This window comes from Chaetodon auriga, chromosome 9 (assembly GCF_051107435.1).
Source record: "Chaetodon auriga isolate fChaAug3 chromosome 9, fChaAug3.hap1, whole genome shotgun sequence".
NCBI lineage: Eukaryota > Metazoa > Chordata > Actinopteri > Chaetodontiformes > Chaetodontidae > Chaetodon > Chaetodon auriga.
This window is the reverse complement of record NC_135082.1, coordinates 17,298,712-17,325,000: the sequence shown is the minus strand read 5'-3', so window position 1 is coordinate 17,325,000 and position 26,289 is coordinate 17,298,712. Positions and strand designations below refer to the sequence as shown.

The 26,289-nt window shown below is 45.3% G+C and overlaps 3 protein-coding genes across 3 annotated transcripts in view; 2 read left to right on the top strand and 1 right to left on the bottom strand.

Annotated features, from left to right (window-relative positions):
- ehd1a (EH-domain containing 1a) overlaps positions 1–6,922 on the top strand; it is a 14,168-nt gene extending 7,246 nt beyond the window's left edge. The window contains exons 3-6 of the mRNA XM_076739444.1: positions 3,442–3,683; positions 4,210–4,380; positions 5,342–5,506; positions 5,785–6,922. Coding sequence (XP_076595559.1) covers positions 3,442–3,683; positions 4,210–4,380; positions 5,342–5,506; positions 5,785–6,318 — 1,112 coding nt within the window. The 3' untranslated portion in view covers positions 6,319–6,922. The remainder of the gene's footprint in view (positions 1–3,441; positions 3,684–4,209; positions 4,381–5,341; positions 5,507–5,784) is intronic.
- A 2,679-nt stretch (positions 6,923–9,601) lies between these two features.
- Positions 9,602–11,070, bottom strand: map1lc3cl (microtubule-associated protein 1 light chain 3 gamma, like). The gene is made up of 4 exons (XM_076739399.1): positions 11,013–11,070; positions 10,842–10,897; positions 10,616–10,722; positions 9,602–10,448 (listed from the first exon to the last, which is right to left on the bottom strand). The coding sequence occupies exons 1-4, from the start codon at positions 11,068–11,070 to the stop codon at positions 10,259–10,261; spliced, it is 411 nt and encodes a 136-aa protein (XP_076595514.1). The 3' UTR covers positions 9,602–10,258.
- Positions 11,071–13,941: 2,871 nt separating this feature from the next.
- LOC143325832 (uncharacterized) lies at positions 13,942–26,206 on the top strand. Its single transcript, XM_076739171.1, has 4 exons — positions 13,942–14,631; positions 20,897–21,116; positions 22,101–22,418; positions 22,640–26,206. Exons 1-4 carry the CDS (start codon positions 14,362–14,364, stop codon positions 25,156–25,158), a joined length of 3,327 nt encoding a protein of 1,108 aa, XP_076595286.1. The 5' UTR covers positions 13,942–14,361; the 3' UTR covers positions 25,159–26,206.
- The last annotated feature ends 83 nt before the right edge of the window (positions 26,207–26,289 follow it).

The following is a 26,289-nucleotide window of genomic DNA, read 5'->3' as shown; positions in this document are numbered from 1 at the left end:
CAATATGATTTCTATCTATTTTTTCTTCTGGATCCACAAAACAAGGAATTCAGACATTGCTTTGGGTTTTTGGAAATCTTTCTGGGCAGTTTTCACAGTTTTCTGACATTTCATCAGCAATGGAAGTATTTTTAGTTACACCTTAACATGAAGCAGTAGGGCAGACAGAAACAGTACGGATGGTTGGCAAAGACATGGAAAAGACCAAAGACGCGACTGTAAACATACAAGCGTAAATTCGTGGCATCTGATAAACCAACGGGAGTGTTTGTCTGGATGAAAGGACTGGGTGAGGAGGAGCAGACGAAGTGTGATGCCTCATACCTCAGACAGTTTTGTTTCTGTACATACATACTTATACATTCTTATCCTCAGAGACACACATGTTCACACTCTCTCTCTGTCAAGCTCACACGCACGCTCACACACGTTATCCTCTCAACTGTTTCTGTATAAACACGGATACGATACTGTACTACCCAGACATACTGTACTATGTCATATATAAACAGGGCTGATTGGATTGTGCAGCTGAAGTGTGACGGACGTGCGTGCGTGCGTGCGTGCATGTCAGTGCTCAGCATCCTGGCTTAATCAACCAGTATGGTCTGAAGGTCTACTACGGGGGTGAAAGAGCTTTGTGTTCAGAAACAGTCATGGAAGTTAAGCCTTTTCATTGCATAATACTTTGATTGTGGATTAATTTTTGATGAAGTCAGCAAGTGCGTCTTCCTTTGTGAACCATGAAGTGACAAAAACTATAATGAAACTGATTTTGCAGAACTGCTCGCCGTCTTTCTCATAGTCCCCACTGATGACTTAACATGAATACTGACATGTTTAAAGCGGTTCAGCAGATTAGGCTGATGGAAAAGCAAATATCTGAAGCTTAGGTGAAACTTTTAGTGCATGTGGCCTTAACATAAGGTTTGTTTGAAGGAATAATTTGACATTTTGGTAAATATGCCTTCTTGCCATGGTTAGATGAGAATATTGATACCACTGTTACGTCTGTATGCTAAATATGAATCTACCACCAGAGAAGATAGCTTAGCTTAGCATTATGACTTGAAACAAGGCTAAACAGCTAGCCATCACGCAAAACTGACATGAGAACGGTATTGATCTCATCTGTCTGTCAGAAAGAGAGCAAAAAAACATGTTTCCCAAAATGCCAAACTATTCCTTTAATTCTCCAGGAGATTTGATTGAAAATGTGTTTTCTAATGTGTCCAGAAAAATGACTCTTCAGCCTGGTCCGCCCACTTCTCTGTCAATGATTGGCAGATGATTTTGAGGCCTGTCCAAATTTGTCTTCAGTGAGTGTGGGTGTCTCACTGCATGTCTACACATATGGCAGAGACATAGCAGTTGTTGATGCTATGTGCTATAAGTAAGTCTCCGCCTGAGCAGCTGTCCCTCTGTCCGATGTCATGCGTGTTTAAAAACAGACTTAAGAAAGAATGAGCAAATGTCCTCGGCTGGCTCCCACGGGGATTTTGGATTTTAAATATTCCCCTTGCGTCCCCTTCTACTTTCACATGCTGTGATGCACACAAACAGGCACAGACTGCTTTCAGCTGAAGGTGTTGTCCTGTGTTCAACCTCCATGTCCATCTCGTATTACGTTGCTTTTACTTTCACTTTTATTCCCCCGTCCTTCTCACCCTTTCCCTGTTCTTTTTTTCCCTCTCCACCGCCCTCTTCATCTATCCGTATCACTGTCTCATTTTGCCCAAGTCTCCATCTACCGACGCTATCTCTCTGTCCCTCTTTTGTATTCATGTGCTCCAACACAGACAAAAGCCGGCCATGTTGGAATGCATGTGCAGCAGATCTGGCGCTGATTGTGCGACAGCCGAGATGAGGTTTTGGAGCAACTGCATTCTTCTCTGATCAGATGACACACAGACACTAATCGAAACCATAATTCTCTCTTCCTTAGCTCCGCGAGGCAAAGGAGAGCTCAGAAAGAAAGGCCTGTTTTATGTAATTTAGGTTAGTCCCCTTGTTTCTCAAATAGCCAAAGGAAGTGAGTATTACAGTGAGTTTCTGTACTCTCGCAGTGGTAGAAATGTATTTGTAGCACAACGCAGCTCAGATGACATTTTTTTGGCGGTGTCCCCATAACTGACTCTGCATAGCATTTTATCTTACCCCTCAAATTTGCTGCCTATCTCAAATGTTTGCTGTCTTGCTTCCTCTTTTATGTGTAATTACTGGCAGGCAAGCTTGTTGTTTATAGGGCACATTGGTGAAAAGCTACAGAGGTCATTCTGTGCCTACGGTTAATACATGCCGTCGATTGACAAGTTAGATTTTTCCAAAAGCACTTAGGCCCAAACTTTCTTTACCTTCACACGCCTCTCCTGCTCTCTCAGTAAAGCTTGTTAATAGGTAACCAGGGGAGAAAGCACTCCCTCTTGAAAGCCCTTATGTAAACATTATTGGATCAACACGACACTGGAATATTAACAGAGAACCCACAATTAAAACTGCTCCAACACACAATTAATGGACTGACTGGAGCCAGTGAACGCTTCATCATGTTGACCTGTTGTGTTTCTCCACATCAGAACTTTGTTGACTATTCCTTTGTATTTTAGTACACATGCTTGGAGGCCTCAGTGTGCATTGCTCTCAGCAGTTATGAATATCTTCCTGCATTTATGTGTCACTGGTGACTCTCAGCGGATCATAGTAGGGATGTATTGCCCCGCATATGTGAGGCACTTCTTATTGTGGATGATCTTTATAGTGACAGGATCTGTAACAGGTCTAATAAACTAAAACAGCTTTGTTTTGAATTGAAGCTCACTCAGTTCAGTACCAAACCAGCAAGGCCTGATATAAGAACTCCATTATACTGTGCACAAAGAGATCTTACAGTTACAAATTGTCCTTACATGTGCAGGCCTGTTGGCCCAAGATTAAAATAGATTTGAGTGAACCATGTGCAATAATGTGCTTTAAGAGTGATCACTAAAGGAAACTTTTATTCTGTGGAGAGATTCATGTCTGAGCTATAAATTTCACCTTTACATAGACCTTGTTCCAGCGTCAGACCCTGACCCTGTTTTAGCTTTTCTTAATTCTTCTCACACATATTCTTTCCTCATACCGGACGCACGCACACTCCCTTCAGAACTCACAGAATTAAAGATTGGACAAACCCTGGTTCTCTCATGAGCAAACACAAGGGATTCTACTGATATACTGGCCAATATTAGGTTATTGCAGACAAACTAATGTCAGATAGTTGTTTCCATCTTAATTGCATACAAGATTTCATGTTATTCAGACCTTGTGTCAGTCAGTCATTTCCGAGTGGGGAAGAAATTCTGTGAATCGACTGTAAACAAAGCCAGTAACAGAGCAGAAGTGCAAGTCATTGTGGCCACAGCTTTAATCAGCCGATCTCCTTTCCTTTTCACTCTCCAGGTTACGATTTTGCCGCGGTGCTGGAGTGGTTTGCAGAGCGCGTGGACCGCATCATCCTCCTGTTCGACGCCCACAAGCTGGACATCTCGGACGAGTTCTCCGAGGTGATCCGAGCTCTGAAGAACCATGAGGACAAAATGCGTGTGGTGTTGAACAAAGCGGACCAGATCAGCACTCAGCAGCTGATGAGAGTGTACGGAGCGCTGATGTGGTCTTTGGGAAAAATCATCAACACGCCAGAGGTACAAAGCATTTGTTTTTCACATTTGTCACTTTTGCACAATCCAAAATGTATTTAAATGAACAGCATTTCACTCCCACTCTATGTTCGGTCTGTCTGGACAGATTTTTATACCATCTGTCTCAAACCCTGTGTACTGCCTGATACTGTGTGACCCAGCTAGTCTTATGATTTTTTCCTGACTCTTTAGTTAATGTTTGATCAACGGGCCATAGTCATAAACTGATTCACAAGAAACCTTTGGATCATGTGGACAATTATTCATTGACTTTGAGAGTGCAATGTATAGTGGTAGGCTTTGAAGCACGGGACACACATGCATTTAAATTTTGCATTGTATTGTCACACATCCTATATGTTTTTTTAATATATACAAATGCATTTTTGTGTCTGTTTGCATGTTCTAGCCAGCTTGCAGTGTCATGTGTGTGACCTGTGAAAGAAGTCCTCTTGTGTGGGTGTGGGTGTGGGCAGCAAAGTGAAATCTGATGAATAATGGAGATTAACTTGTGCAAACTTTTTTCCAGGTGGTGCGTGTATATATTGGGTCATTCTGGGCTCAGCCCCTGTTGGTCCCAGACAACAGGAAGTTGTTCGAAGCAGAGGAGCAGGACCTGTTCCTGGACATCCAGTCGTTGCCGCGTAACGCAGCACTACGCAAACTCAATGACCTCATCAAACGAGCACGCCTCGCCAAGGTCAGTGTTAACCAAGACTAAGACTCCACAGCCATGCTAGCGGCTCTGTGAAGCGCAACAGTGCTTTGAGCTAAAGGCTAATGTCAGTAGGCTAACATGCCAAGCTGCCAGAGTGCCTAAAAAACACCAGATTAAAAATACTGTATCAACTCATCTCATTTTCACTCTCTTTCTTCCTCATTCTCTCACCACTACCCCCTGTCCTCCAGCCCCACAGCAGGAGGATTACACAAAAGGCAGTTTTGTTTTATGCAGCTTTGTTCGTGTTTAATTTAAGCAAGCAAAGGCAGAAGTGAGTACAATGACAGAGGATGTGTGAAGATTATAGCAATTTGATAAACCACTAACCTTGTAACACGAGAAGTGAAGATGGATTATTTGTTATTCCCGCTGTCAAAAAAAATCCCCTCCAGACAGTTTTAGGACATGTGAAAATACTCTGCTTTGAATAATCATTTGTGTCTGATGTGGTTTTTCCACAAAAAGGAAATTCTTAAAATTGCATCTATCCCCTCTGCAAATACTCAGAAAAATCTACTGAACACGAGATGTCTCCTATGTCACTCAAAGGTGCTCATTCTCTATGTATACTGGAGGTTTCACATGTCCACATCACAACTTGTGTAAGTTGAAAATTTCCCTGTTCAGCAGATGAATGTGAAAGCAGACTTTTAGTGTCAAACTCTGCATGTTCATCATTCTGCACAGGGAAGCTCAAACATCCAAACTTTTTTGACTGAAGGGAGACAGAACGTTTTTCTTGGAAGCGTCCGAAAGCCTCAGATTTAGATGTTCATTTTACAGCCAGGCCTCTCTCTGTCTCAGTACGCTCAACTTTTACTTTGACAAAAGAAGTGGAAATGATAAAAATATAAACAGACCAACTCCCCAGCCTTACCGCAAAAGCACAGTTGAATAATAACTGAAAACATGTCTGTCCTATTTCTTTTATGGCGTCCAGGTGCAAGCGTACATTATCAGCTCTCTGAAAAAGGAAATGCCGAGTGTGTTCGGAAAGGATTCCAAGAAGAAGGAGCTGATAGCCAACCTGGGAGAGATCTACCATAAAATTGAGAAGGAGCACCAGATTTCACCTGGAGACTTCCCCAACCTCGCCAAGATGCAGGTGAGATAAATCTGCCCACCTGACGATTTGGTGTGTTGTATAAATGGTTAGAGACAAAGGTTCAGAGTAGAATGACCTTCCAACCTTTACTCTCTTCACATCTCTGCCCTTCTTTCCTGGCCTTGCCCTCCAGGATGGGCCAGGACGGGGATGAGATTTATTTTTCCTGGTTCGTCAGGAAATCCTGCTTCTTGTATGCTGTTCCCATTGGTAGCCATTGGCGACTGATCTATTTCTATCACCAATTCCTGTTTTCTCCCAACCCCCCATCCCTTCAGGAGCTGCTGAATGGCCAAGACTTCTCCAAGTTTGCAGCGCTGAAGCCCAAGCTGCTGGAGGCGGTGGAGGACATGCTCGCCAACGACATCGCCCGTCTCATGGCCATGGTGCGCCAGGAGGAGGCCGCCATGCCCAGCCAGTCCGTCAAGGGTGGAGCCTTTGAGGGAACCATGAGCGGTCCCTTTGGTCACGGCTATGGAGAGGGCGCCAGCGAAGGCATCGACGAGCTGGAGTGGGTGGTGGGCCGCGACAAGCCTACATACGATGAGATCTTCTACACCCTCTCTCCCATCAACGGCAAAGTGTCCGGCGCCGCAGCCAAGAAGGAGATGCTGAAGTCCAAGCTGCCCAACACAGTCCTGGGAAAGATCTGGAAGCTAGCAGATGTGGATAAAGATGGCCTCCTCGATGACGAGGAGTTCGCCCTGGCCAACCACCTCATCAAGGTGAAGCTGGAGGGCCACGAGCTGCCACCCACGCTGCCCTATCACCTGGTGCCCCCGTCCAAACGCGGGACAGACCTGGAGGAATAGAGGAGGGGGGAGCAGCCTGAGGAGACCAGCCATGTCAACGCTTTGCATCATGTTTAGGACTCTCCAGACAAAAGTCCAACCACAGGCATGAACAGCATCATCGTCCTTCAAGCTGCGAGTCTCCAGGCTTCCTCACACACCACGAGGAGCAATCGCTGTGATCTGTTTCACCAGAGAGAGACTGGAGGGGATATGGGGCGGGGGTGGGAGGGAGGAGACGTCAATATTTGTGAATTGGGGTTAATGTTGAGATATCTATTTGAAATAAACAGGGGGGCGAAGGGTTAATTTGCAAGGTGATGAAAGGACATTACTGGATCGTGAACCGATGGGTAGTTGCAGGTTGCATGATGTGGCTGAACATGGCTTTGTGCATCCTGTGTAAAAGATGTCTTATAAGTATACAGTCCATATTATTATATGTTGATCCAAAGAAATATAGTTTTTCCCATTTGGAGAGAGAAAGAGGAAATAAATCAAAACAGCTGTTTGAATTGTTTTATCTATATTTTTGTATTTCCTGACTGTTAACTTTGACTCTTTCCAAATGCTCCCCTTTTTATTATTTTGCCAGATAAATAAAAAGGAATACTGTACCATCTGACTTGTGCTTATGTGGATTCTTATTCAGTCTTTTTCTATGACACATTCGACACTAATTTGAGTTCATTAGATGTTTGATGTTATAGAAGGTCATATGCTAATTAAAAACATTAAAATAAATTACATTTTCTCCATAACTTTGAACAGAATTAGACCTGTGTGCTTTTAATTTGTAGTTATTTGTCATTGAGGGTCACGTCAAGGACTGTGCCACCCAGAGGTCGTCCAGAGACTGACTTTTATTTTGAAATGCCCTCATTTTCATAGTTTCCAATGCAATCTACTGTCCCCTGCAGGACAGAAAGAGTCATTGTCAGCACTGACACAGGACTTAAAAGGCCATCTGCCCATGAAACAAGTTGCCTCTGAGCATATTTCTGAGGGCAAACTGAAAACCCTGGAAGAGAAAGACACTTGTGACAGTCTCTTGAGCATTTTTGAGGACACATGGAGACAATTTAAAAAGCTAGAAGTTCAGCCCAGGCTCTCTCAGAGATGAGTGCAAACCATAACCACAAAGACAGGAAGCTTTAACTTTATTAAAGTCGTACTGCAGTCTGAATAGAGATGAAGTTGGCTGCTGGTAACTTCAGTGTACATCCATCTGGTAAACCTCCAATATTATCTAACCTGAGCTAATCTGAATCTGCTCTGAGGTCTGTTTGCATAATTCAAATATGATGCAGGTTTAACAAACTGAAATGTAAATCAGATCGGCAGTTGAAAGTAAATTTGAAGGAACAATATGTTTTTTTTGTTTTTTTTTCTTTTTTAAACGTGAACTTTGTTGCTCAAGAGAAATGCAACCAGATGACTGAAGGTCACGTTCACACTGTGTCTCACTGCATGTCTGATCATGCGTGTTAACATATTTCCACATTCTTGGACATTTGTCAGCTTCAGCTTGGAAGCATCACCTGGTTGTCTTCCAATTTTTGTGACCCCCTGAATCACAGCTGAGAGCAGCAATCTTCCTCCAATAAAAACCCCAATGTTACGTGTCATTTTCACAGAAGACTCAGAGTCATGCATGCCTCACTCACCAGCACTCTCACTGACAGCAGACACATTGAAATTCAGCACAGTGACTCACCAGATTTTCAGTGAGCGCCAGATATGCATGATGTTCACCAGCTGTTTCTTGACCACAGTGGCAGCAGATTTCAGTTTTGATAAAGTCCAGAGGCGCTCCCTTGTGTCTTGATAAGTTATTACAGGTATTGTGTTTGGATAGACTGATATTAGTGCCAATTCAGTGTTCTGTCATATGTCTGTGTTGCAGCTACAGTACAGGACTGCTGCTCACTGTGAACATTGTGACCAGGGGCACCCTTTCAAAATAAGGTCTATTTGTGATCCCACATTGCAGTTTAAGGCCTCAGTGTGCACATTTAGTTGTAAGCAGTTCAATCAAAGAGTGATTTTCCTTCTTGGATTGTTTCATTTGAAGGTTTTATGAGGCCTTGGGTGGTGAAATTATCCAGTATTTTGCTTAAAAAAAAAAGAGAGAGAGAAACCAAAATAGAGATAAATCTGAAAAATATAGATTGTTTTGTGTAAGTCTGATGATCCCTCAGTTTTTAAAGTAATGTACTGAAGTACAGCCAAAATCATCACATTGCCTTGTAGGTATAGTAAGTTTTACTTTAGTTTCTAGAAAGTATGATTTCTATATTTACAGCATAAAATGAGGAGCATTTTATGTTAAGAGCGTTGCGAACTGTCACTCCTCTCTGGTGAAAACAGATCATTAACAGCTTGCGGTGGCTTCAGGGTTCCTCTTGTTCTGGTGTGATAATATATTGACAGAGAGCTGCTGGAATGTCCACAGTGGCGAGAAGTGAGAGGAGGTATGACTGTACGTCCCTGTGCTTCTATACACTGCGTGTTTGGATAGCTGGCTCTCTCCCCTATTGTATATCTCTCCTATACACTGTTTCCTTTTTCCTGTCTTCCTCTGTCGGGGCGCCTCTCTTCCCCCTCTCTCCTCCTTTTCCTCCACTGTTTACGGAGAGCAGCTTTCCCCTGTTTTTCTGCTTCTTTGTTTTTCATCTGGATTCCCGTCACTCCCCTGACTCTGTCTCTAACCCCTCTGTCTCAGTGTTTTGGGTCACATTTGTCCCTTCTGCCGTCTGTCTAAAAATAATGCCTCCAGCCCTCTGACACACTGACCCCTGCAGATAGTTGACTGGGTCGGCCTTATATAACACAGTCATGTGGAGGGAGCGCCACTTCTGAGAGGCAGGTGAGGAATGAGGCACCTGTATGAGTACAAGTACACAGAGAAATCGCTGGATGTCAAGTGGACTTCAGCTGTGGTTAATATAGATCCTTGACCATCCCAGAAAGTGCTCAGAGGTTATGAAACACTTTTCACTCGATATGAGCGCTCAAGCAGTTTCTCTGTGGTTTGACACAAGCCTCAACAAGTTCAAGGCCCCATTCAATGACCCAAAAATAAACTTCAAACTAAAAAACAAACAGCTGTTACCTGAGAAGTCGACATTTTGAGGGACCGTTTTTTCATGCAGCAAGTGAAAACTGCAGCCACTTTAAAGTCATGTAAATGGGAACAAAACTGTCAAGGTCAAACAGTTCATCATAAAACTCTAATGAACCCTAATTATCACACAAAGTCAGTAATTAAAAGGAGAGGAATTTATTTTTGGTACACCGACAGCTGGATACAAACATTTCAGAGCAGAGTTAAACTGACATCTGTGTTTCCAGGGAACGCCTCAAGAGTCACAATTTCACATTTTTAAAGGGAAGACGAGGATGAAGAGGCAATCAGTCAAAGAAAGGAAAGGACATAAGTGCTAAGAAGGAGTCTGGTTGCCAGCAAGATGTGGACTCCTTTTGTGCAGCGTGGGGGAGGTGGTGGAGCTGAACTGGCATTACAGCAATATGAAAATGTGTGTGTTTGCATCCACGCTCAACCTTTCTGAGGTAAGCGAAGGGCAAATATGGACATTTTTGACCTGTAAAGACCTACAAGATACATACAACAGGCAAACAATATCAGCATTTTTGTGTTTTTTAAGATGGAGCATCACAGCACTCCGTCTTTAGCATCTTCTTGTTCCCTAAATTAGAAAAAAATGTCTGCATTGACTGAGTCTTGTCCGTTGAGCTGAGGTGGCGTGAAAAAGGAAGGATGGAGATATGCTGTGTTTGAGAGTCCCGAAAGGTTCATGAGGTAGGCTGATATGCAGTTTATTGCTAAAAAGGAAAAAACAGTCTGGGCTTGGCTCAGTTTGTCCTTTTTTTCCCCACTTTGGTTGTGTGGTGTCACCACCATTGGTGCAGGGTTCAGGTGATGTTATCTGCTTTGGGCTCAGCAGGGCGGCCTGGCCTGTGGCTGAGGCGCTCCGAACACCTCCTGTGAGGCGTAGGTGATGTAGAGGAAGCCGTCGGCGTCGCTGTGGTGGGAATAAACCTCCCCCATGCTGGAAGACATGCAGGACATGCTCTTCTCTGCCACAAGGAGGAACAGAGCCTGGGTGGAGTCCAAGGCAATCTTATTCCTAGCAGAAAGAAAGACAGGAGACAGATGGAGCGGTGGATACAACAATGGCAGATCTGACAGCTTGGGGGAGACAGTGGAGAGAAGGGAGGGTGGTGTTGAGAAGAAACAGGCTTGAAAAATCAAAAAGTGAGTAGAAGCTGTGAGAAAGTGTCACTAATCATTTACCTGAGCAGGCACATGAACTGACCCAAGGTGAGCTCGAAGGGAACCAGGAACTTAGTTTTGTCCAATAAGGGGAGGGTCTTTTCACGGATGTAACGTTCAACAATCACCTGAACCCAAAAACACATTTGGGGTCAGCTGCTAGAGCCATCACAGCCAATATATACAAAGAAAACTGGTGATGAAATGCATGTTATTTGGAAAATACCAGAATGGAAAAGCAACTCACAGGCAGTTTGTTGGGGAATCTAGACCGAATGCTGCACACTTCATCTTTTCTTGTTTCTAAAAACAAAATAGAGCACACTACTTCATACACTCGTACAACCAGCATCCACACATCAGTTTGTTAATGCAGCTGGATGAAGCAGCCAAAGAATCAAATAAGAAGGTGACTTGCCGAGGCATTTCCTCTGCTTGAAGGGCATCATCTCCATGGATTTCTCAAAAGGAGCCATGTTTGTCTGTTGCTCGGGGCAGTTTGCAGAGACCAGCGGCGATGGAGGCGGTGCGGCTGATGGCGCCGGCGTGGCGGTCTTGCCCGGGCTGACGGTGAAGTCCCCTCGGGTGGAAGTCAGCAAACCCCAACGGACTCCTCTGACTGCTGCTGTTTTATAGGACACAGAGCCGGGAGGAGTCCAAATATGTGACACCAGCAAACAAAGACACACTCCTCGTCCTGGTGGGCAGTGTGGGTGTGGGTGCAGGGGGGCATCTGTGAGTGTGTGTGTGTGTGTGTGTGTGTGTGTGTGTGGGTCAAAGCAGATTCACACAGACTGGTTATCTCACAGGGCATTCTCACATCTACTTGTGATATTAGTGCTGCTGTCACATCCACACAGAGGGGTCCAAACATGCAGAGAGGACTGGAATGAGGGCAGCAGACCATGTGAAGAACAACACAAACAACACATGACTGTAATGATTCAGACTGTCACACTGACCAAAACACGGTGCCATCGGGAGATTTGACACACATACATGTTTCGTTAAGTCCTGACCTTTGACCTCACTGTCTGACCGCCATGCTGGCCACATGACAGCTGTTCATCGTGACCCACGTGTTGCACTCTTGTTGCAGCATGGATCAATAGTAGCAGTGAGGTGGAGGTTTCGGCACTTATTGGTGCAGCGTCTCCAGACGTCTCTCTGTGCTACAGAAGGCCGCCCAGTGAGCACTGATCTTTCACAGAGGACAGTTTGACATGTCACGAAAGCCCAGGTGTAAATGATAAAATCAGTGATGGCTGAATTCCATTTGGCTGCCTCAGTTTCAGGTGCTAGTCGTGTTCATGCTGGCTCACTGGCATCACGGCTTACTGGGACACTTGAATGCAACACAGCCATCATTAATGTTATCAGTAACACCTGAGTTTTCTCTGCTCTGATGGTTAAAATGCAGCAGTGGTATATTTACATTTACTCTTTTCTGACCACTTCAAGCACTTAAAATGGGCAGTGATTGAAGTAAGTAAGTACATTTACTCAAGTACTGTACTACAGTTTAGAGGTACTGCTACCTTACTTTAGTAATTTCATTTTCTTTTACTTTATATTTCAGAAACAAACAGTGAACTTTTCACTCTGGGTATTATTACTTGTTATACTCTCAGATTCTAATTAATGATACAAAATAGAATCAACTAATAAATGTTGATGTAATGTTATAGATTAATATAAAACTGTATTGATCCCAAGGGGGAAAATTCAGTTTTAACAGAGTATTTCTACACTGTGGTATACTTTGACTTAAGTAAAGGTCTGAGTGCTTCTTCCACTTCTGGCCAAACTCTAACTGCTGATAAGGAACATGTGATACGGTCAAAAGCTTCAGAGCAGCTGCTAAATGGGCCTTGAGAATTTTTTGTCCACTTGGCTAAAACTGGTTGAAAAGTTAAAGTTTTTTTTTTTTTTTTTTTCCCAGACATCTCGACATGTAACTCTCATTTTGTTTAGTTTTACCATGTGCCATGTTACAGTATATACACTCAGTTGCCAGTTTATTAGGTACACCTGTTCAAATTAAAGCAGTCTGATACAACAGCTCTGCAATAAACCCTCCCTGTATGAAAGAAAACATTCAGTTTTTGTTGAAACATGCTGGTTCAGTGATGCTTTTGGAGGCTGCAGGTTGAATTGTACTGCACCAGAGTGCTGTGATTCTCATATGTTGTTCTCTGCACTGTCAGTAAACCGGCACCTGAGAGGCCTTTAGTTAAAGTCAGTTATGTAGAAACATAATGAGGGACAGATGCTGTGGGCGTAGATCGCCCTCTGCTGGCTGCAAGACGACACTAGAGCAAAGTGCGCTGCACCTGCCAAGCACAACTGGCATATCAGCACCACTCAAACTAGATTTTTTTGTTTTCTGCTTCATTATAAACGAATCTAGTTGATAAAACCTGAATAATGATTCTTTTCAAATTGAAGGCTACATATCCATAAATGGTATATGATCTGTATGAAGTACATTTAAAAGAATTGCCATCGAGTTTGTATCTACCAAAATAACAGAAATCTCTGCTAATGTAGCCGACAAATTTGATCATATAATGAGATCTTAAACCATTAGTTTGAGAATCTGAGTGTTCTGACATAACAGAAAAGATGGCTGGATTCACCCGGTGGAGGGCTCCAGGCAAAAAGATGCTCCTATTGCCCCCCTGCCGACCCAACCTGCCATCCTCTGTACACTGTGCATGTTATCTTTTGCCTCCAGGTGGCCATAAAAGTCTTGTGCACACAGCAGACTGCACACAAAACCAAACAATGCTCCTGCTCTGGAATAACTCACACCCCGTGTTTACGGTGTGCCAGTTGGTGCTAACTTTATTTGGGATCGTGCACCATGATGATAAGGTCTGAAACTAGATTCTGACACCACTATTTGTGATGCAAATGATCTTTTTTGTCATAGTAGGAAAAATTCTATGACTCAAGTGAGCCAGTAAGGCTGCATGAAAATACCAGGACCCTGAAACAGAAGCTGCTAAATGGAATTCAGCCATCATTAATTTGACTATTTTGAGGCCCCTGGGGGATACTCCTACTCCTGCAGCCTACAATGAAACCGCTGGTGATTACAATGTATTCTAGCGCGCTGAGGTCACTTTATCTCCTCGCCAGCTCTATGGGAACACTGTAGGAATGTGACTATTTGTCCTCTCACGTCTTGTGCGGTGCAAGTTGGACAGTCGGGGGATTTTCTTTTTCACCACGCGTCCATTCGAAAAACTTCTCCGACCAATCGGCGTGCAGCGCTGGTGCAGAGGCTCCTCCTCTGCCTGCCTGCTCCCACATGTAACGTTATCAGCCTCCGTCCGTCTGTTGCATTGTCTCATTGGGGACGCAGCGTACGGAGCACGGCACCATGGTAACTCCGCTGGACCGGGAAGCTTAGGAGTGACATGAAAAAAAGGGACGGTGTCAACAGGAAATTAAGCCTGGATTAATATGAGACGCGGCTCGTTGATGTTCCTTCATTGTACCGGTGGATTCATTAATTCTAGTCTTGTGCCAGTCCGCAGGGCTGCGTGAGGCTGTAGGCTGCATGGCACGTTAGATGGTGAGGATTATATTTTCCTTTTTGCGTTAATTCAAGCAGCTGCTATGTTGCCATCGCTCGTCCGGACCCGTGTTGCGCTACCTGGAGCAGGAGCTTAGCCCGTTCATTCCTCTCATCCACTGCGCGGCGACTGAGCGGTGGTCAGCGGTGCGCCCCCGTTCCGCCCGCCGGCACCCCGACGAGGATGGCCGGCCGCCGAGGCTGCGTGAACTCGCTCTGGTCGGGCACCGAGCGCGTCCGCATCGGAGAGCGTCTCAAAGCGACGCTGGCTGGGGTGCTGGAGCTGGAGGTGCTCAGGTGCAAACACCTGGAGATGGTGGACGCCGCTCTGGAGGACCGAGTCTCGGCTGCGCCCAACGACGTGGAGCCACGGGCGGCGGAGGAGGGGAGTGGAACCCCGGATAGCGCCGCCTCGGATGGCGAACATGGCTCTGCGACATCCCGTAGGCAACAGGTCAGTCAGCCCAGATCTCTACATGACGAGATTATTAAATATGGATGCGGGGATGATGGTGATCTGCCAACAAGCCAGTCCCTCTGCGGCTCAGTAGACAGATTTTATCGCTGCCTGGCGGCGCATGGCTGTGCCGAGAGCTGAAAACCCAACTGAGTGAGATGGTGCCAGAGACCATCCAAGCATGCAGACCGATCATTTTACACAGCAGCAGTGTGTGTGTGTGCGTGCATACGCGTGCGTGTGTGTGTGTGTGTGTGTGTGTGTGTGAGGCCGTCACATGGAGCAAATGTCATTGAGGTCAGGGTACCAGGACCAGCTCCTGTCTGGCTGGCTCTGTGCCCTACCTCAAGGTTACAAAGGAGGATGTGGTGGGATACAGGCGCTGAAATCAGGTGCATGCAAGCCAGTAACCACACACTGCTGCATTTCTTGGCTCTGGCCGTGAGCTCATCAGCTGTAAAGGTCACTTTGGCACCCAGTTTGCATTCAGATCACTCTGATCACAACATGAAGGTACTGTAGACTCCATCCGTCCGTCATCCAGTCCTGAGCTTAAGGTGCAGTCGTGGTCTTTTATTGTGAAACGCTTCAGTGGAGTGTGACAGAAAGGTTAGGATGTGCATCTCTTCACACACACCCACATACTGTATACAGTAACCCATTTCCCTACTGCACCCTGAAATGCATACGCAGGTCTTTCTGTGTTGAGAATGTGGGTTGACATGTAATACAGGAGGACAGGATGTGAACAGGTCCCACACTGAGGCCTGAACACTGAGGCTGCAGGTGGTCTGCTCTCTGATTCCTGAACATGAACTAAATTTGAACCTGTGAAGGCATTAAGATTTAGAGTATGCTGAAAAGGAGAGGATAAAAGTGACTGTGAGTGCATCCAGCAATATTTTATGATTAGAAACGGGGGATGTATAAATTAATTAATCTAAAACAGGCATTGGCAAGAGAATACTGAATCTTCAGAGCAGCAGGAAGGACTGGAGCTGAAAAATTATTCAATTAGAGGATCAGCGGAAACATAATTGGCAACCATATGTAAGGAATGAATTGTTTAAGTCATTTTTCAAGCAAAATTGTCAGATGTTCCCTCGTTACAGCTTCTTAAATGGAAGGATTCGCTGCTTTTCTTGTCTTTTGTGTGAGCAAACTGACTGTATTTCGATTTTGGACTGTGGGTTGGAAAAGAGGAGCAATTTGAAGGTGTCATCCTGGACACTGTGAAACTGTGATGAATATTTGTTCAACATTTTTTCCAAAAAAGAGGATTATTCCAGAAAATAATGGTTAGTTTCAGCTTCAGGAAATACCACAAACCATTTTTGTTATCATAGGGTACCAGTTTCAACAGTAATTGCACTTTTCCACCACATCGACAGCCTTTTTGAATGAGATGATCCTCTTTCCAGCAGTGAAATTGCTGTTTAAGACCAAAACGTCATCAGCGAACGCATGACTGATGTTTTTCCATGGACCTAAACTTTAAGGGGATTCCCTGCATTGCACAGAGTGCAGAGCCGTGCATGTGATTCTGCTCTAAGTCAGTCTGTCTTAGATTATCTCAGTCATTTCCAGATTTGACAAACTAGTGACATGACAGGTTCATGTTGTGTTTAGGGCGTGCTGGTGCTGGGGAGTTTTTCACCTCAGACCCTGAATGGGTCGTCCTCGTCTGCATCGATAGAATTAAATTGTTATTCTGAGAAAGTAACAGATACTTCATCCCCGGCCGCTTTGCACAGAGTGTTTTTACACTGTGAACGTGTGCGCCTGATACTAATGAGTTGTGTTAGTCAGCAGCCTGCGGCGCATTAATACATGTTCAGCCTAAATCGGGCCACAGCTGAGGTCACATTTTGCAGAACGGTGTATTTATTCGACAAAATGGTATTAAATCAAAGGAGGAAGAGAACAACTCTACGTAATGAAACCTGTTTTTATCAGTGCAGGGACAGAGATTCAGGTCCCATCTGAGCGAGGGCATCTGCATGGAAGTGCAGCTCACAATGCGCTGCCTTCCTCACCGCCCACCTCCCAACATCTCCTCTGTATTTTCCCCCTGTGGTGCTGAGATATCCTGTGGAGAGGCCGGGCGGCATTGCTCATTCTCACCTCTGAAGGGAGCTGCCAGTGTAGCAGAGCAGCCTGGCTACCTGCCCTCTGCTCGCTGCGACCTCCGCCAACACACACACACACACACACACACACACACACACGAAACATTTGCATAAATGGAGACAAATTGTTGTTCTTGTTGTCGCAAAAGTGGCCATAATACTGCAGCAGCTGGAGAGGGAAGGGGGGTGGGGGGGGTGGAGCGCCTGCTGTGTATTTACTACCATAGAGGTGGAGAAGTTATACGCTTACTGCCAAGATTTCATCCCCAAACACATTATATCCTTTTTTCCTGAAATTCATTACTCTTTACTTTGAGGAACACAGACTGGTCTGCTTTTAAAAATATAACTATTTTGTCAGCCGAGGATTAGATGACTCATAACATAATGCGCTCTACTTTAACACCAGCTTTGTTTTTTTCTTTCGGAATTAAACTCTTGAAATGTGATTCACCTTTTCTCTCTTTAATGGCAGAGAGGGGGCAGAATGTATCGCTGTGTAAGTCCATATTTGGCACGTCGGGATTATTATGGCTGTATGGTGTCATCTGTGATGAAACAATGCAATTTAAAATGACTCTCTTCCTTTTTGCAGCCATGTGATATGTTTGTGAAGCACGCGGGGTTTTGAAAAAAAAAGCTAAACCATGGCTTCTTCAACGCTGCTCGTGGAAAGAAAACATGTTTAATTTGCACAAATATGTTTCAGGAGCATAAATAATTCAGGTCTGGGCATGCAAATAGAACCAGCTTTGATTTCCAAATTAAGTATTCTGTATTGTGTAAACTAGAAGAAAACTTTGAGTTCCCAGCATGTAACATTTGAGTCTTTTCACACTTATCAGCAACCCTCCACAAAGGGTGTCAAGGCCAAACTGGCGAAATACTGATTGTCGCCATTCAGTGTTCAAAAATAAAATTGTCCGCTGTCGCTGAAGAGAGCACACAGAGGACAGGAAGTGGGAGAAGTAGAAATTATGCAGCGGAGCCTCCGACAGAGCTGCAGCAATCAGTCAGATTCATCTTTCCAGGAACAAAATGCCCCAAACTCACAGGTTTTAGTTGATAAAATGTCAAAATTAGTTCCCCCTTCTTGTCTTAACAGAATACTAAATGGAATATCTTTAAGTTTTGGGTCATTGGTTGGACAAAACAAAAGCATTTCATGAACAAATGGCTGAGATTAAATGATTGAGGAAAATCTCCAGCACATGAATGGATCATAAAAAGAAGTATGTGTAGTGTAGTAACATACAGTATGTGGCTCTACACCATCTGCAGTGCTCTCTTACTGAAGGCAGCCTGTCTTGAAATTAGGTTTAGCATTGGAAAGCATCATCTTACATAGAGAGCCATTACCCTGACGTGTGGAGTGAGACAGCTTTTGTCTCTGGTTCTTGGCCTCGGGATCCTTCTGAGCTCACCGTCAAAAAAAAAAAAAAAAGTTGTCTGTAACGTTGATACCTTCACGCTCAATGAGAGATTTACCTGAATGTTTCAGAAAAGCTGGAGCACATGGCTCCGCTCGCTGATGAAGATGAAGATGCACGGCGTGGGCTGTCTTTAAATTTCAATACCGCATTAATAATGCATGAAACAATAAATACTGCGCCGAGCAACTACTTCTCACCAAACACTCGCTCCTTCCTACACTGGTCGACCAAGTTATTCTGCCTCTACATGGCAACCGCTGCAATTTGTCTGGCTGTAATGACATAATGCACTTATTAAGAGGAGGTGTGCTGCTTGCGCAGCTGCAATCACTGTAGCATTATCATCCCATCGACCTCAGACATTGTGTTCGTGTTGTTTCAGAGGGGCTGCTCCCACTCATCAAAGAGTATCATATTACAGAGCTCTGGGCAGACCCCCACCCACTTGTCTGTCAGCCTCCTATGATTTGATCATGCACTGGTCTGTGTGTAACATTATATCCTGTTGTGTGCAACGCATTGTGTGCTAACATGGCAAACTTAAGTTGAGGCTCTCACAGATGCAGAAGCGCGTTTGCAGTGAGTGGGATTTTACAGGAAACAGAACACACATGCAACGGGAGTCACAACAAGGCTGGGCTGTGTGTGTTCAGGCTGAGGATGAGTTGAATATTTCGCCGGGCCTGTTGTGCTGTTGTGGTTCTGTGTGGGAGGAGAGGCGAGCGAGAGTTAGAGAGCGAGCAGCTGTAGCTATGGTGAGTACGGGGCGGCTGGCTCGGAGGATATTACAGAAGTGTGGGAGGGAGGGGAGGGTGTGGGGGAGGTGGGGGTCCTTCAAGATGCCCTTCTCCCTCACCCGGCAACCGCTCGCCCCCTCCCCGCCTCACCCTCCCTTCGCTGCCTTCAGTGACTCACTCTCCTGTTTCTCAGTCCCTGTCTCTTTTTTGGTCCCTCTCACTCTCTCGGTTCGTGGTCACCCACTCAGCCACGACTCACTTCAGATTCACTGGAGGAGAGGAAAATAAAAACGGGGGACAGGAGTGAGAGGCAGCTCCTGATCTCACAGAAGAAGAGGGGAGATAAGCCTAAGACGGGTCAAAGTCCGTCACTCTTGCTCCTTTTCCTTCCTCCCCTCTTCCCTTCTGCCGCTCCGGCTGCTCTTTGTTACGTCATCTGTCTTCTCCCATTATCTTCTGAATCCCTCCCCTCCTGTCGCCCCAGCAGTGAGTCACTACCTGTATTGTTTCCTCAGTAACAAGAGGATTGATCAGTGCCACTCACAGCGTGTCTGTTGTCTGGGCTCGATCAGTCTAATGCAGGGGCTCCTCCTGGCTGCTGTCCTGGAGGGGTGGGTTGGGGATTTGGAGGATAATTACAGGCGGGGGTTACTCCACCAAGCCCTCACTAATCTAGGAAATGGAGGCACTTTGCTAACTTGCCGGGGTGATTGTTATTGTTGCTTTTGTGTGTGGGGCCTCGTTCCAGTAAGCAGTGTGACGTCATCGGAGTGTGTTTCTGGTAAATTATATCATGGAGGTACAGCCCTACATGTCTTTTCACACGGGTCTAACTGTGTCTCGACTCTCACAGAGACAGGCAGTGCCAAGGAGCTGCATTGCATTACCCAAGTACAATTTTGAGGTCCACGTACTTTAAGTATTTCTACTTGATGCAACTCTTCAGATTCTAATTTACATAGAAAACATAAATAAATGTGATACAATAAATCTTTAAAGATTCAACCAGTGGTTCCGAACCTTGTTGTCTTGCAGTGAAACAGTGTCTGGTTGGGGCCTCTGGTCATGTTTCAGATGTCATTTCCCCCCTAAACTTCTCACTTTTCATCTAAATAAATGTTTCATCATGCATGAGATCTAATGACGTCATATGTAATAACATCTCACTCACAGAAGACATTTGTTTGCAGAGCAAGTGTTTTTATTTTGATACTTTAAGTACATTTAGCTGATAACACTTCTGTGCTTAAGTGGGACTTTAACTTGTAATGGAGTATTTTTACATTATTGTGCTTTTTCTCTTCCATCACTGCTTGTTGTTGGACACAATAGTGATATTTAATTTTTCAATTTTCATTTTCTCTTATTTAAGGCCTCCATAAAGAACTGGGCAGTAAATCAATATAACGGCCTAATGATCTCCGGTGGGATCATGTAGTGATCATAGAGTCTTTTGCTACTGGTGTACAAATTTCTATTATCCAAGTGGATGATTCAGAATAATAAAAAGAGAAGATGATATTCATGTTAGTAAAGGAAACAGCATACAGGACATTATTACACTGTCAGCAGGTTTGGTCTCCTGTCTCGTGCATGACAGTGGACACCATCCAGTGTTCCCTCCTGACACTGGAAACAGTGGTTTGCTCATGCTGAGGTCCACTGACATCATGTCCTGAGCAGGAGGAATTGCTCACTTGTCATGGAGACGGTATAGTTTGCCATCATGAAAGTTGATTATGTAATTTTGGTCACATGGTAAAAAGTAGTTTTATATGGGGGGAGAGAGCAATCACTGCCTCTGTTTAAATATGGTGTTTGATGGCTTTCGTATGGGGTTTTCTGTACTTTTTTCATATCATGAGACCTATTGACAGAATTTAGAGATTTTGGTCATAGATATTGTAATATCTGCATTTGTCAGTATATTGCTCATCGCTATCACTCGTTTTGTTCTTTTCAGGCTTCGTCTCCCTCAGATATCGTGGTATTGCCCTGTCAGAGCAGCCCAGAGGACTGTGGCAGTAACACGGGGGATGGGACGGTCCACTCCTCATCTGGCAGGGGGAGTAACTCACGCTGGTCTACTCTGTCCTGGGATGCCCCCTCTGACCTGCTGTCTCCCCCAACACCGGACCCCAGTGGTACGATCCATCTGGACTGCGACTCCAGACCTAGTTCAGGTAAACACACACACCTAAGCACTGGACAATGTGTTCAGTGGTCAACAGTGAGTGGCCCGCTGCACCGACCTGAACAATGACCAACAGTGTGTCACCTTCTGATGTAACTTCAGCCCACCTTGTGTAAGAAAAGTCCCATTAAACATTAACAGTACTCTTTTTACTTTTGTTTACTTGCGCTGTGTGACTTGGCACCAACTCATTCATTTCTCTGTCAACTTTTCAGCCTTTGTTGCCAAAGTCTTATTCACCCTTGTTGTATAACTGTGGTCTCTGCGTCTCTACACCCAACTCAGACATTCCTCTCCCTGCTATGTACTCATGCATGCCTTCTTTTATACAGTTCTTTTACTTAGCAAGTAATTCAACTCAAACCTAAAAATTTTTAGGTTTGAAGTTAGTTTAACCTTTAATTCTTCCAAATCTGACATTTTAATTAAGATTTTGGTGTTATTTTTAGAGCGAGGTGTTGGGGTTTCACACTGCGGTACTTACGTGTTTCGTGTCAAACACTGGATCAAAGCTGGAATTTGTTAATGAAGTCTGAGTTTCTGTAATTGGTGGTCTTTTACTGACCCTACTCACCTCCCGTTTCTCTTTATATGCTGTATATCCAAACTACACTAATCTGTTGCTACAGAAAACAGGAATTACTGGATGTTTTGTTTTTCTTGTCGCCATTTTTGAATTAAATTTAACATAACTTGTGAAGTCCACAGAAAAATAAAAAACCTAACAAGTCAGTAACAACATAAAATAGGAGTAGACCAAACAATATGTACAAGCTCTAATTTAGAGAATTACTAATAATATAGATGAAATAACAGGCTGTGTATTACAGCACAACTAGAGAGGTCAGGGTTCTCGGTGGCCCTATATCCTGGCCTACATCAGGAGTGCTGTTGGATATTATATTAGAATTGTTGGATATTGTTACTTTGATGTTAGCATAAGACACAATTTCCTTTCTTATCTCTTGTCCAGGTTTCTATTCGGTGAGTGGGAGCTCTCTCTCGGACTCTTGCTACTCTGTGTCCAGTGATGCTGCTCCAGGAGGATCAGTGCCACTGGCCAGACCCATGAAGCTGTGGGAGCAGGTTCCTCCATCTGCTGAAAACACTGACATCCTGTGGTCAGAAGGTGGAGTGCAGCAGCAGCAGCAGCCACCGCTGCAGCAGCAGCAGCACCACCACCACCACCAGCAGCAGCAGCAGCAGCAGCAGCCACAGCAGCAGCAGCAGCAGCAGCCTGCATTGCAGAACAGACCTGAAGATGAACCAACAGAAGGGACACCAGTCTCAGGTAAGCTGGTGCAGACAGTAGATCCATGTCATGTAATTCCATCCAAGTAAATATGAATTTGCAGCATTTGGCTGGAACTGGTTCAAAAAGGGTCAACTGAAGATAGCTCAGAGTTGTGTTCTGGCTATAAAAATCAGTGGAGATGATAAATAAATATTTAGGTAATGATAATCTAAAATCAAAATTTTGTCTCAAATTGTTCTTTTCTTGTCTATTAACAGTCCAAAGTGACCTTGAGGCGACTGGTCTGAGCTTTCTGTCTGAACTCTGCTCAGGAAACAGTGACTCCCTGATTTCCACCCTCCTCCCATTTCTCGACCCCACCTTCTCTTCCTCTGCCACCTCCCTCCATCCAAAACCCCAGCTGGACCCTCGCTACTGTACAGACCTGGTGTCCCGTCGGACCAAAGAGGTGTACACCTACCCCAGCCCGCTGCACGCCGTCGCCCTCCAGAGCCCCCTCTTCACCTCTCAGAGCCAGGAGCAATCAGCCTCTCCGAGCCCTGAAGGACCCCTAGATGAACCACAAGAGTCCAGCGCTGATCCAGTTCTGCCTCTCCAGTCTCAGCAGCCCCCTGCCTTGGCCTCCTTCACCCATCTGGAGCAGTACATCTCTCGACTGGCTCGCCAGTACCACAGTCGGGTAACCTTGTCCACCTCCGATCTCACTTCAGCTGCCACCCCTGGTCCAGTCATGCACAGAGGCCTTTGTACTCCTGGCAAAAGTCACGGTTCAACCCAGTCCCTTTCTGCCTTCGAGAGCCGCAGTTCACTCAGCATCACTCCCTGCAAGTCGCTGCTGGGAAACTCTGCCAGAGTCAGCCTCAGCACTGGAAAAAAAGCCACAAGGAATTCAATCAACCTGGGTAACCTTCCTTCAGCAACCGGAGAGGACTTGAACATAAATCTGCATCTCAACCTCAACTTGAACCTGACTCCTGGTTTAAACTCTAGCCGGGGTCTGGATGACAATCCCAAAAATGGCAGTTGTGGAGCTTTGAGGAACGACTTTGCTGCAGCTTCCACAGCCTCTGCTACATCACTCTCCTCTGCCACACCCACCCCAGCACTTAGGACTCGCCCTCGCATTTCAACATGTCCAAGCAGCCTGAGCCACCGCAGTTCCCTGGAGGTCACCTCGGGGTCTGGATCCAGTCCTGGATTTGGGTCATCTGCTTTCTGTCGCTCATTAGACTGGAGTAGCAGTGCTCCACTTGAGACTGGACCATCAGTGTTTGGTACAAATTCTGGATCAGCCCCTGGGTCTCAGCGCAGCAGCTTGATCCAAGAGTCCAGCTCCAGTCCCATGCTAAGTGAAGACTCCCCCATGGTGGAGGAGATCTCCCGCCTCTCTGGCCTCTCTAGGGCTGTTGTGGTTGGACTAATGGAACAAGGTGTGGAGCTGGATATTGACTGCTTCCAAACTGACTCTGCAGGCGAGGTGAAGGGTCACAGTAAAACTCACCTGACAGCCCAGACTGATCAGCCACATGACTATACTAGACTGACAGACCTGAATCCCCAGAGACCAATACAGCTGTCCCTCAGTGTCACCCATTCTCCACAGTCTCAGGCCAGCCTCACCCCTCCTCTCTCACACTCCAGCAGTCCCATACATCCATATCAGTCCATCCATGTTCCCTCTCCCCACTACTCCTCACACTGCCACTACCAGCATATCCCTCCCTCATCCGAGCTTCCTTCTTCTACGGCTTCCTCCCCAGCCTCCCGTCCCACCCCCCGGGGCCGCTCCCCTCCCCGGCCTCTCCAGCCATCCCCTCTGGGTGCCACCCCGCTATCTGTTTTCCGACGGGATGCGCCCTTCCAGTGCTCCCTGCCTCGCACCAATACAAGGAGCTCTCCTTTGGAGCATGGCGGCATCCAACCAAGGGGTGGATCCCTTCGGCAGAGTGGGGGAGGAAACGGGAGTAGCGGCGGCTGGAGGAGGATGGAGGGGGAGGGGCTTTACAGAGGAAAGCATGCCTCACACAAGTTGATCAGGGCAGCCACAGTAAGCAGTTATGCCAAGAGAGAGGACTATAGCTCTGTTTGGGGTGACGAGCAGGACCGATCAGCGGCCCAGACACCCAGGAAGACCTCCAACAAACTCTGGAGGGGCTTTGAGGGACGCTTCAGGGGCAAAGAGTCCGAAAGCGAAAGGGAGGAGATGGACAGAGCTGAGTATGGCTATGGTTGGAGGAGGAACAGCATCGGAAGCTGGAGGAGGGAGCATCGAAGGTTGAAGGCTTCATCTAGCAGCAGTGACAAGAGGCCAAAAGTAGAGAACTCCCCCATCTTCTCAAAGAAAAGGGGCAAGGAAGAAGGGGAGAGACGCAGCTCCAGCCTCAGGCTTTCCAGGAGGGCTTTGTTCAGGAGTGAGTCCCAAGGCCTGCTGGTGCCTCGTAACCACAGTGACGAGCCCACGAAGCGGGCACACTGGGTGTCCTCGTTAGACGTGGGGCAAGGTGGCATGTACATCAGCAAAGAGGAAGGGGTCAGACTGCTGAGCGCAAAGGAGGAAGACAAACGCCTGTCCTCCACTGCTAGCCTCTTCAACCTCTCTCGTTCTCAGAGCCTGGAGGGCAGCTGCCATTCCCTCTCCCCTCTTTCCTCCCCTTCCTTTTCTCCATCTCCTCCACGGATGCCCCTCCAGCGCTCTCGATCACTGAGGGACCTGGGGAGGAGAGTGTTTGGCTCCATGAGGTCCCTGAGTCTCAAACGGAAGCCGTCTAAGAAGTGACACTTGTACAATAAATGAACATCACAGTAAATACATCTTTCAAGTGTTATGTTCAAAACAATAGTGATGGTTGGTATTATATTTCATGCTCAAGGATGTGCCATCATTTTTAATTTTCAAGCTTCAAAGATGTACGATTGACACATTGGTTTATACTACTGGCCATAAGATGTCTGCCAGTCCTTTCATCCACCACCAATATGGTGGAAGATCCTCTCAGGCACATAAAGCCTGTAAAACCTAACTATTAATTTTGTTTCTGATTTCTTTCATTCTAGTTATGTTTTTCAAAATTTTTAAAGACATTACAACTTTTCTCAGCCCCCCAAAAACTACAAAATGTGAAATTGCTCCAAACAGGTTCTGCAGCATAATCAAGAGTGCTCTGTAGCCAAACGATTGCACTGTGTCCCAAAGACTTTCCTCACTGACAATGTATTAATGTAAACTGTGCACCCTACAGTAGCAAGCAAGTGCTACAGGATGCAGCATGGCCCAGCAGAGAAATGCCAGTGAAGAAAACAGGTGACAGCTGAGTAATTCTTTTTAGCAACTGCAAAGAATTACAAACCTTTTAGAAAACTTTTAGTGAGGGTTTTTCAGTGTGAATGCTGTTTCGAAGGATTTGACATCTCAACAGGAGCACTGTTCTGGGTACTTTTGTGGCTGAAAAGTAGCTTCATTTACAGATAGTGAATATGAGCTCATAATATTGGCTATTAGCAGCTTCATTTTTTCATTGGTTGAATCCTCCTGTAACCTTTAGTATGAATGTGTATGTGTACACTCCCCGTCTGCATGCTGCTCTGTGACTTGTTCAGTAATTATAGCTATTGTGAGAATGTGATATTTCTCTTTTATGGGCAATACTGCCTCTGAAGTACAATCATATTGGCCAGATAATGACCAAAACCAGGCAAATACTCTTTAACTTGATATTGTGCTCAGGATTTTCAGATAAATATTGAACGGTTAAAATATTGATGAGTTATTTGAGACAAAATGTGGCTTCTCATGGCTTACGATTAATAAAAGAAACTTATATCTAAACATGTACTGTGCCTGAAATACTTATTGTACAATCGTTTTACAAGGAAATGAGTTTTAAGAAGATGTCTGAGCTTGAACAGT

What these genes read in the sequence shown, in the direction of transcription:
- map1lc3cl (XM_076739399.1), bottom strand. Translation starts at nt 11,070, where the DNA reads ATGGCTCCTTTTGAGAAATCCATGGAGATGATGCCCTTCAAGCAGAGG. An exon ending in CAAGCAGAGGAAATGCCTCG is followed by an intron (nt 10,898 to 11,012) that starts GCAAGTCACCTT and finishes TTTTGTTTTTAG; the next exon opens with AAACAAGAAAAGATGAAGTG. An exon ending in GATTCCCCAACAAACTGCCT is followed by an intron (nt 10,723 to 10,841) that starts GTGAGTTGCTTT and finishes TTTTGGGTTCAG; the next exon opens with GTGATTGTTGAACGTTACAT.
- LOC143325832 (XM_076739171.1), top strand. Translation starts at nt 14,362, where the DNA reads ATGGCCGGCCGCCGAGGCTGCGTGAACTCGCTCTGGTCGGGCACCGAG. An exon ending in CGACATCCCGTAGGCAACAG is followed by an intron (nt 14,632 to 20,896) that starts GTCAGTCAGCCC and finishes TGTTCTTTTCAG; the next exon opens with GCTTCGTCTCCCTCAGATAT. An exon ending in CGACTCCAGACCTAGTTCAG is followed by an intron (nt 21,117 to 22,100) that starts GTAAACACACAC and finishes TCTCTTGTCCAG; the next exon opens with GTTTCTATTCGGTGAGTGGG.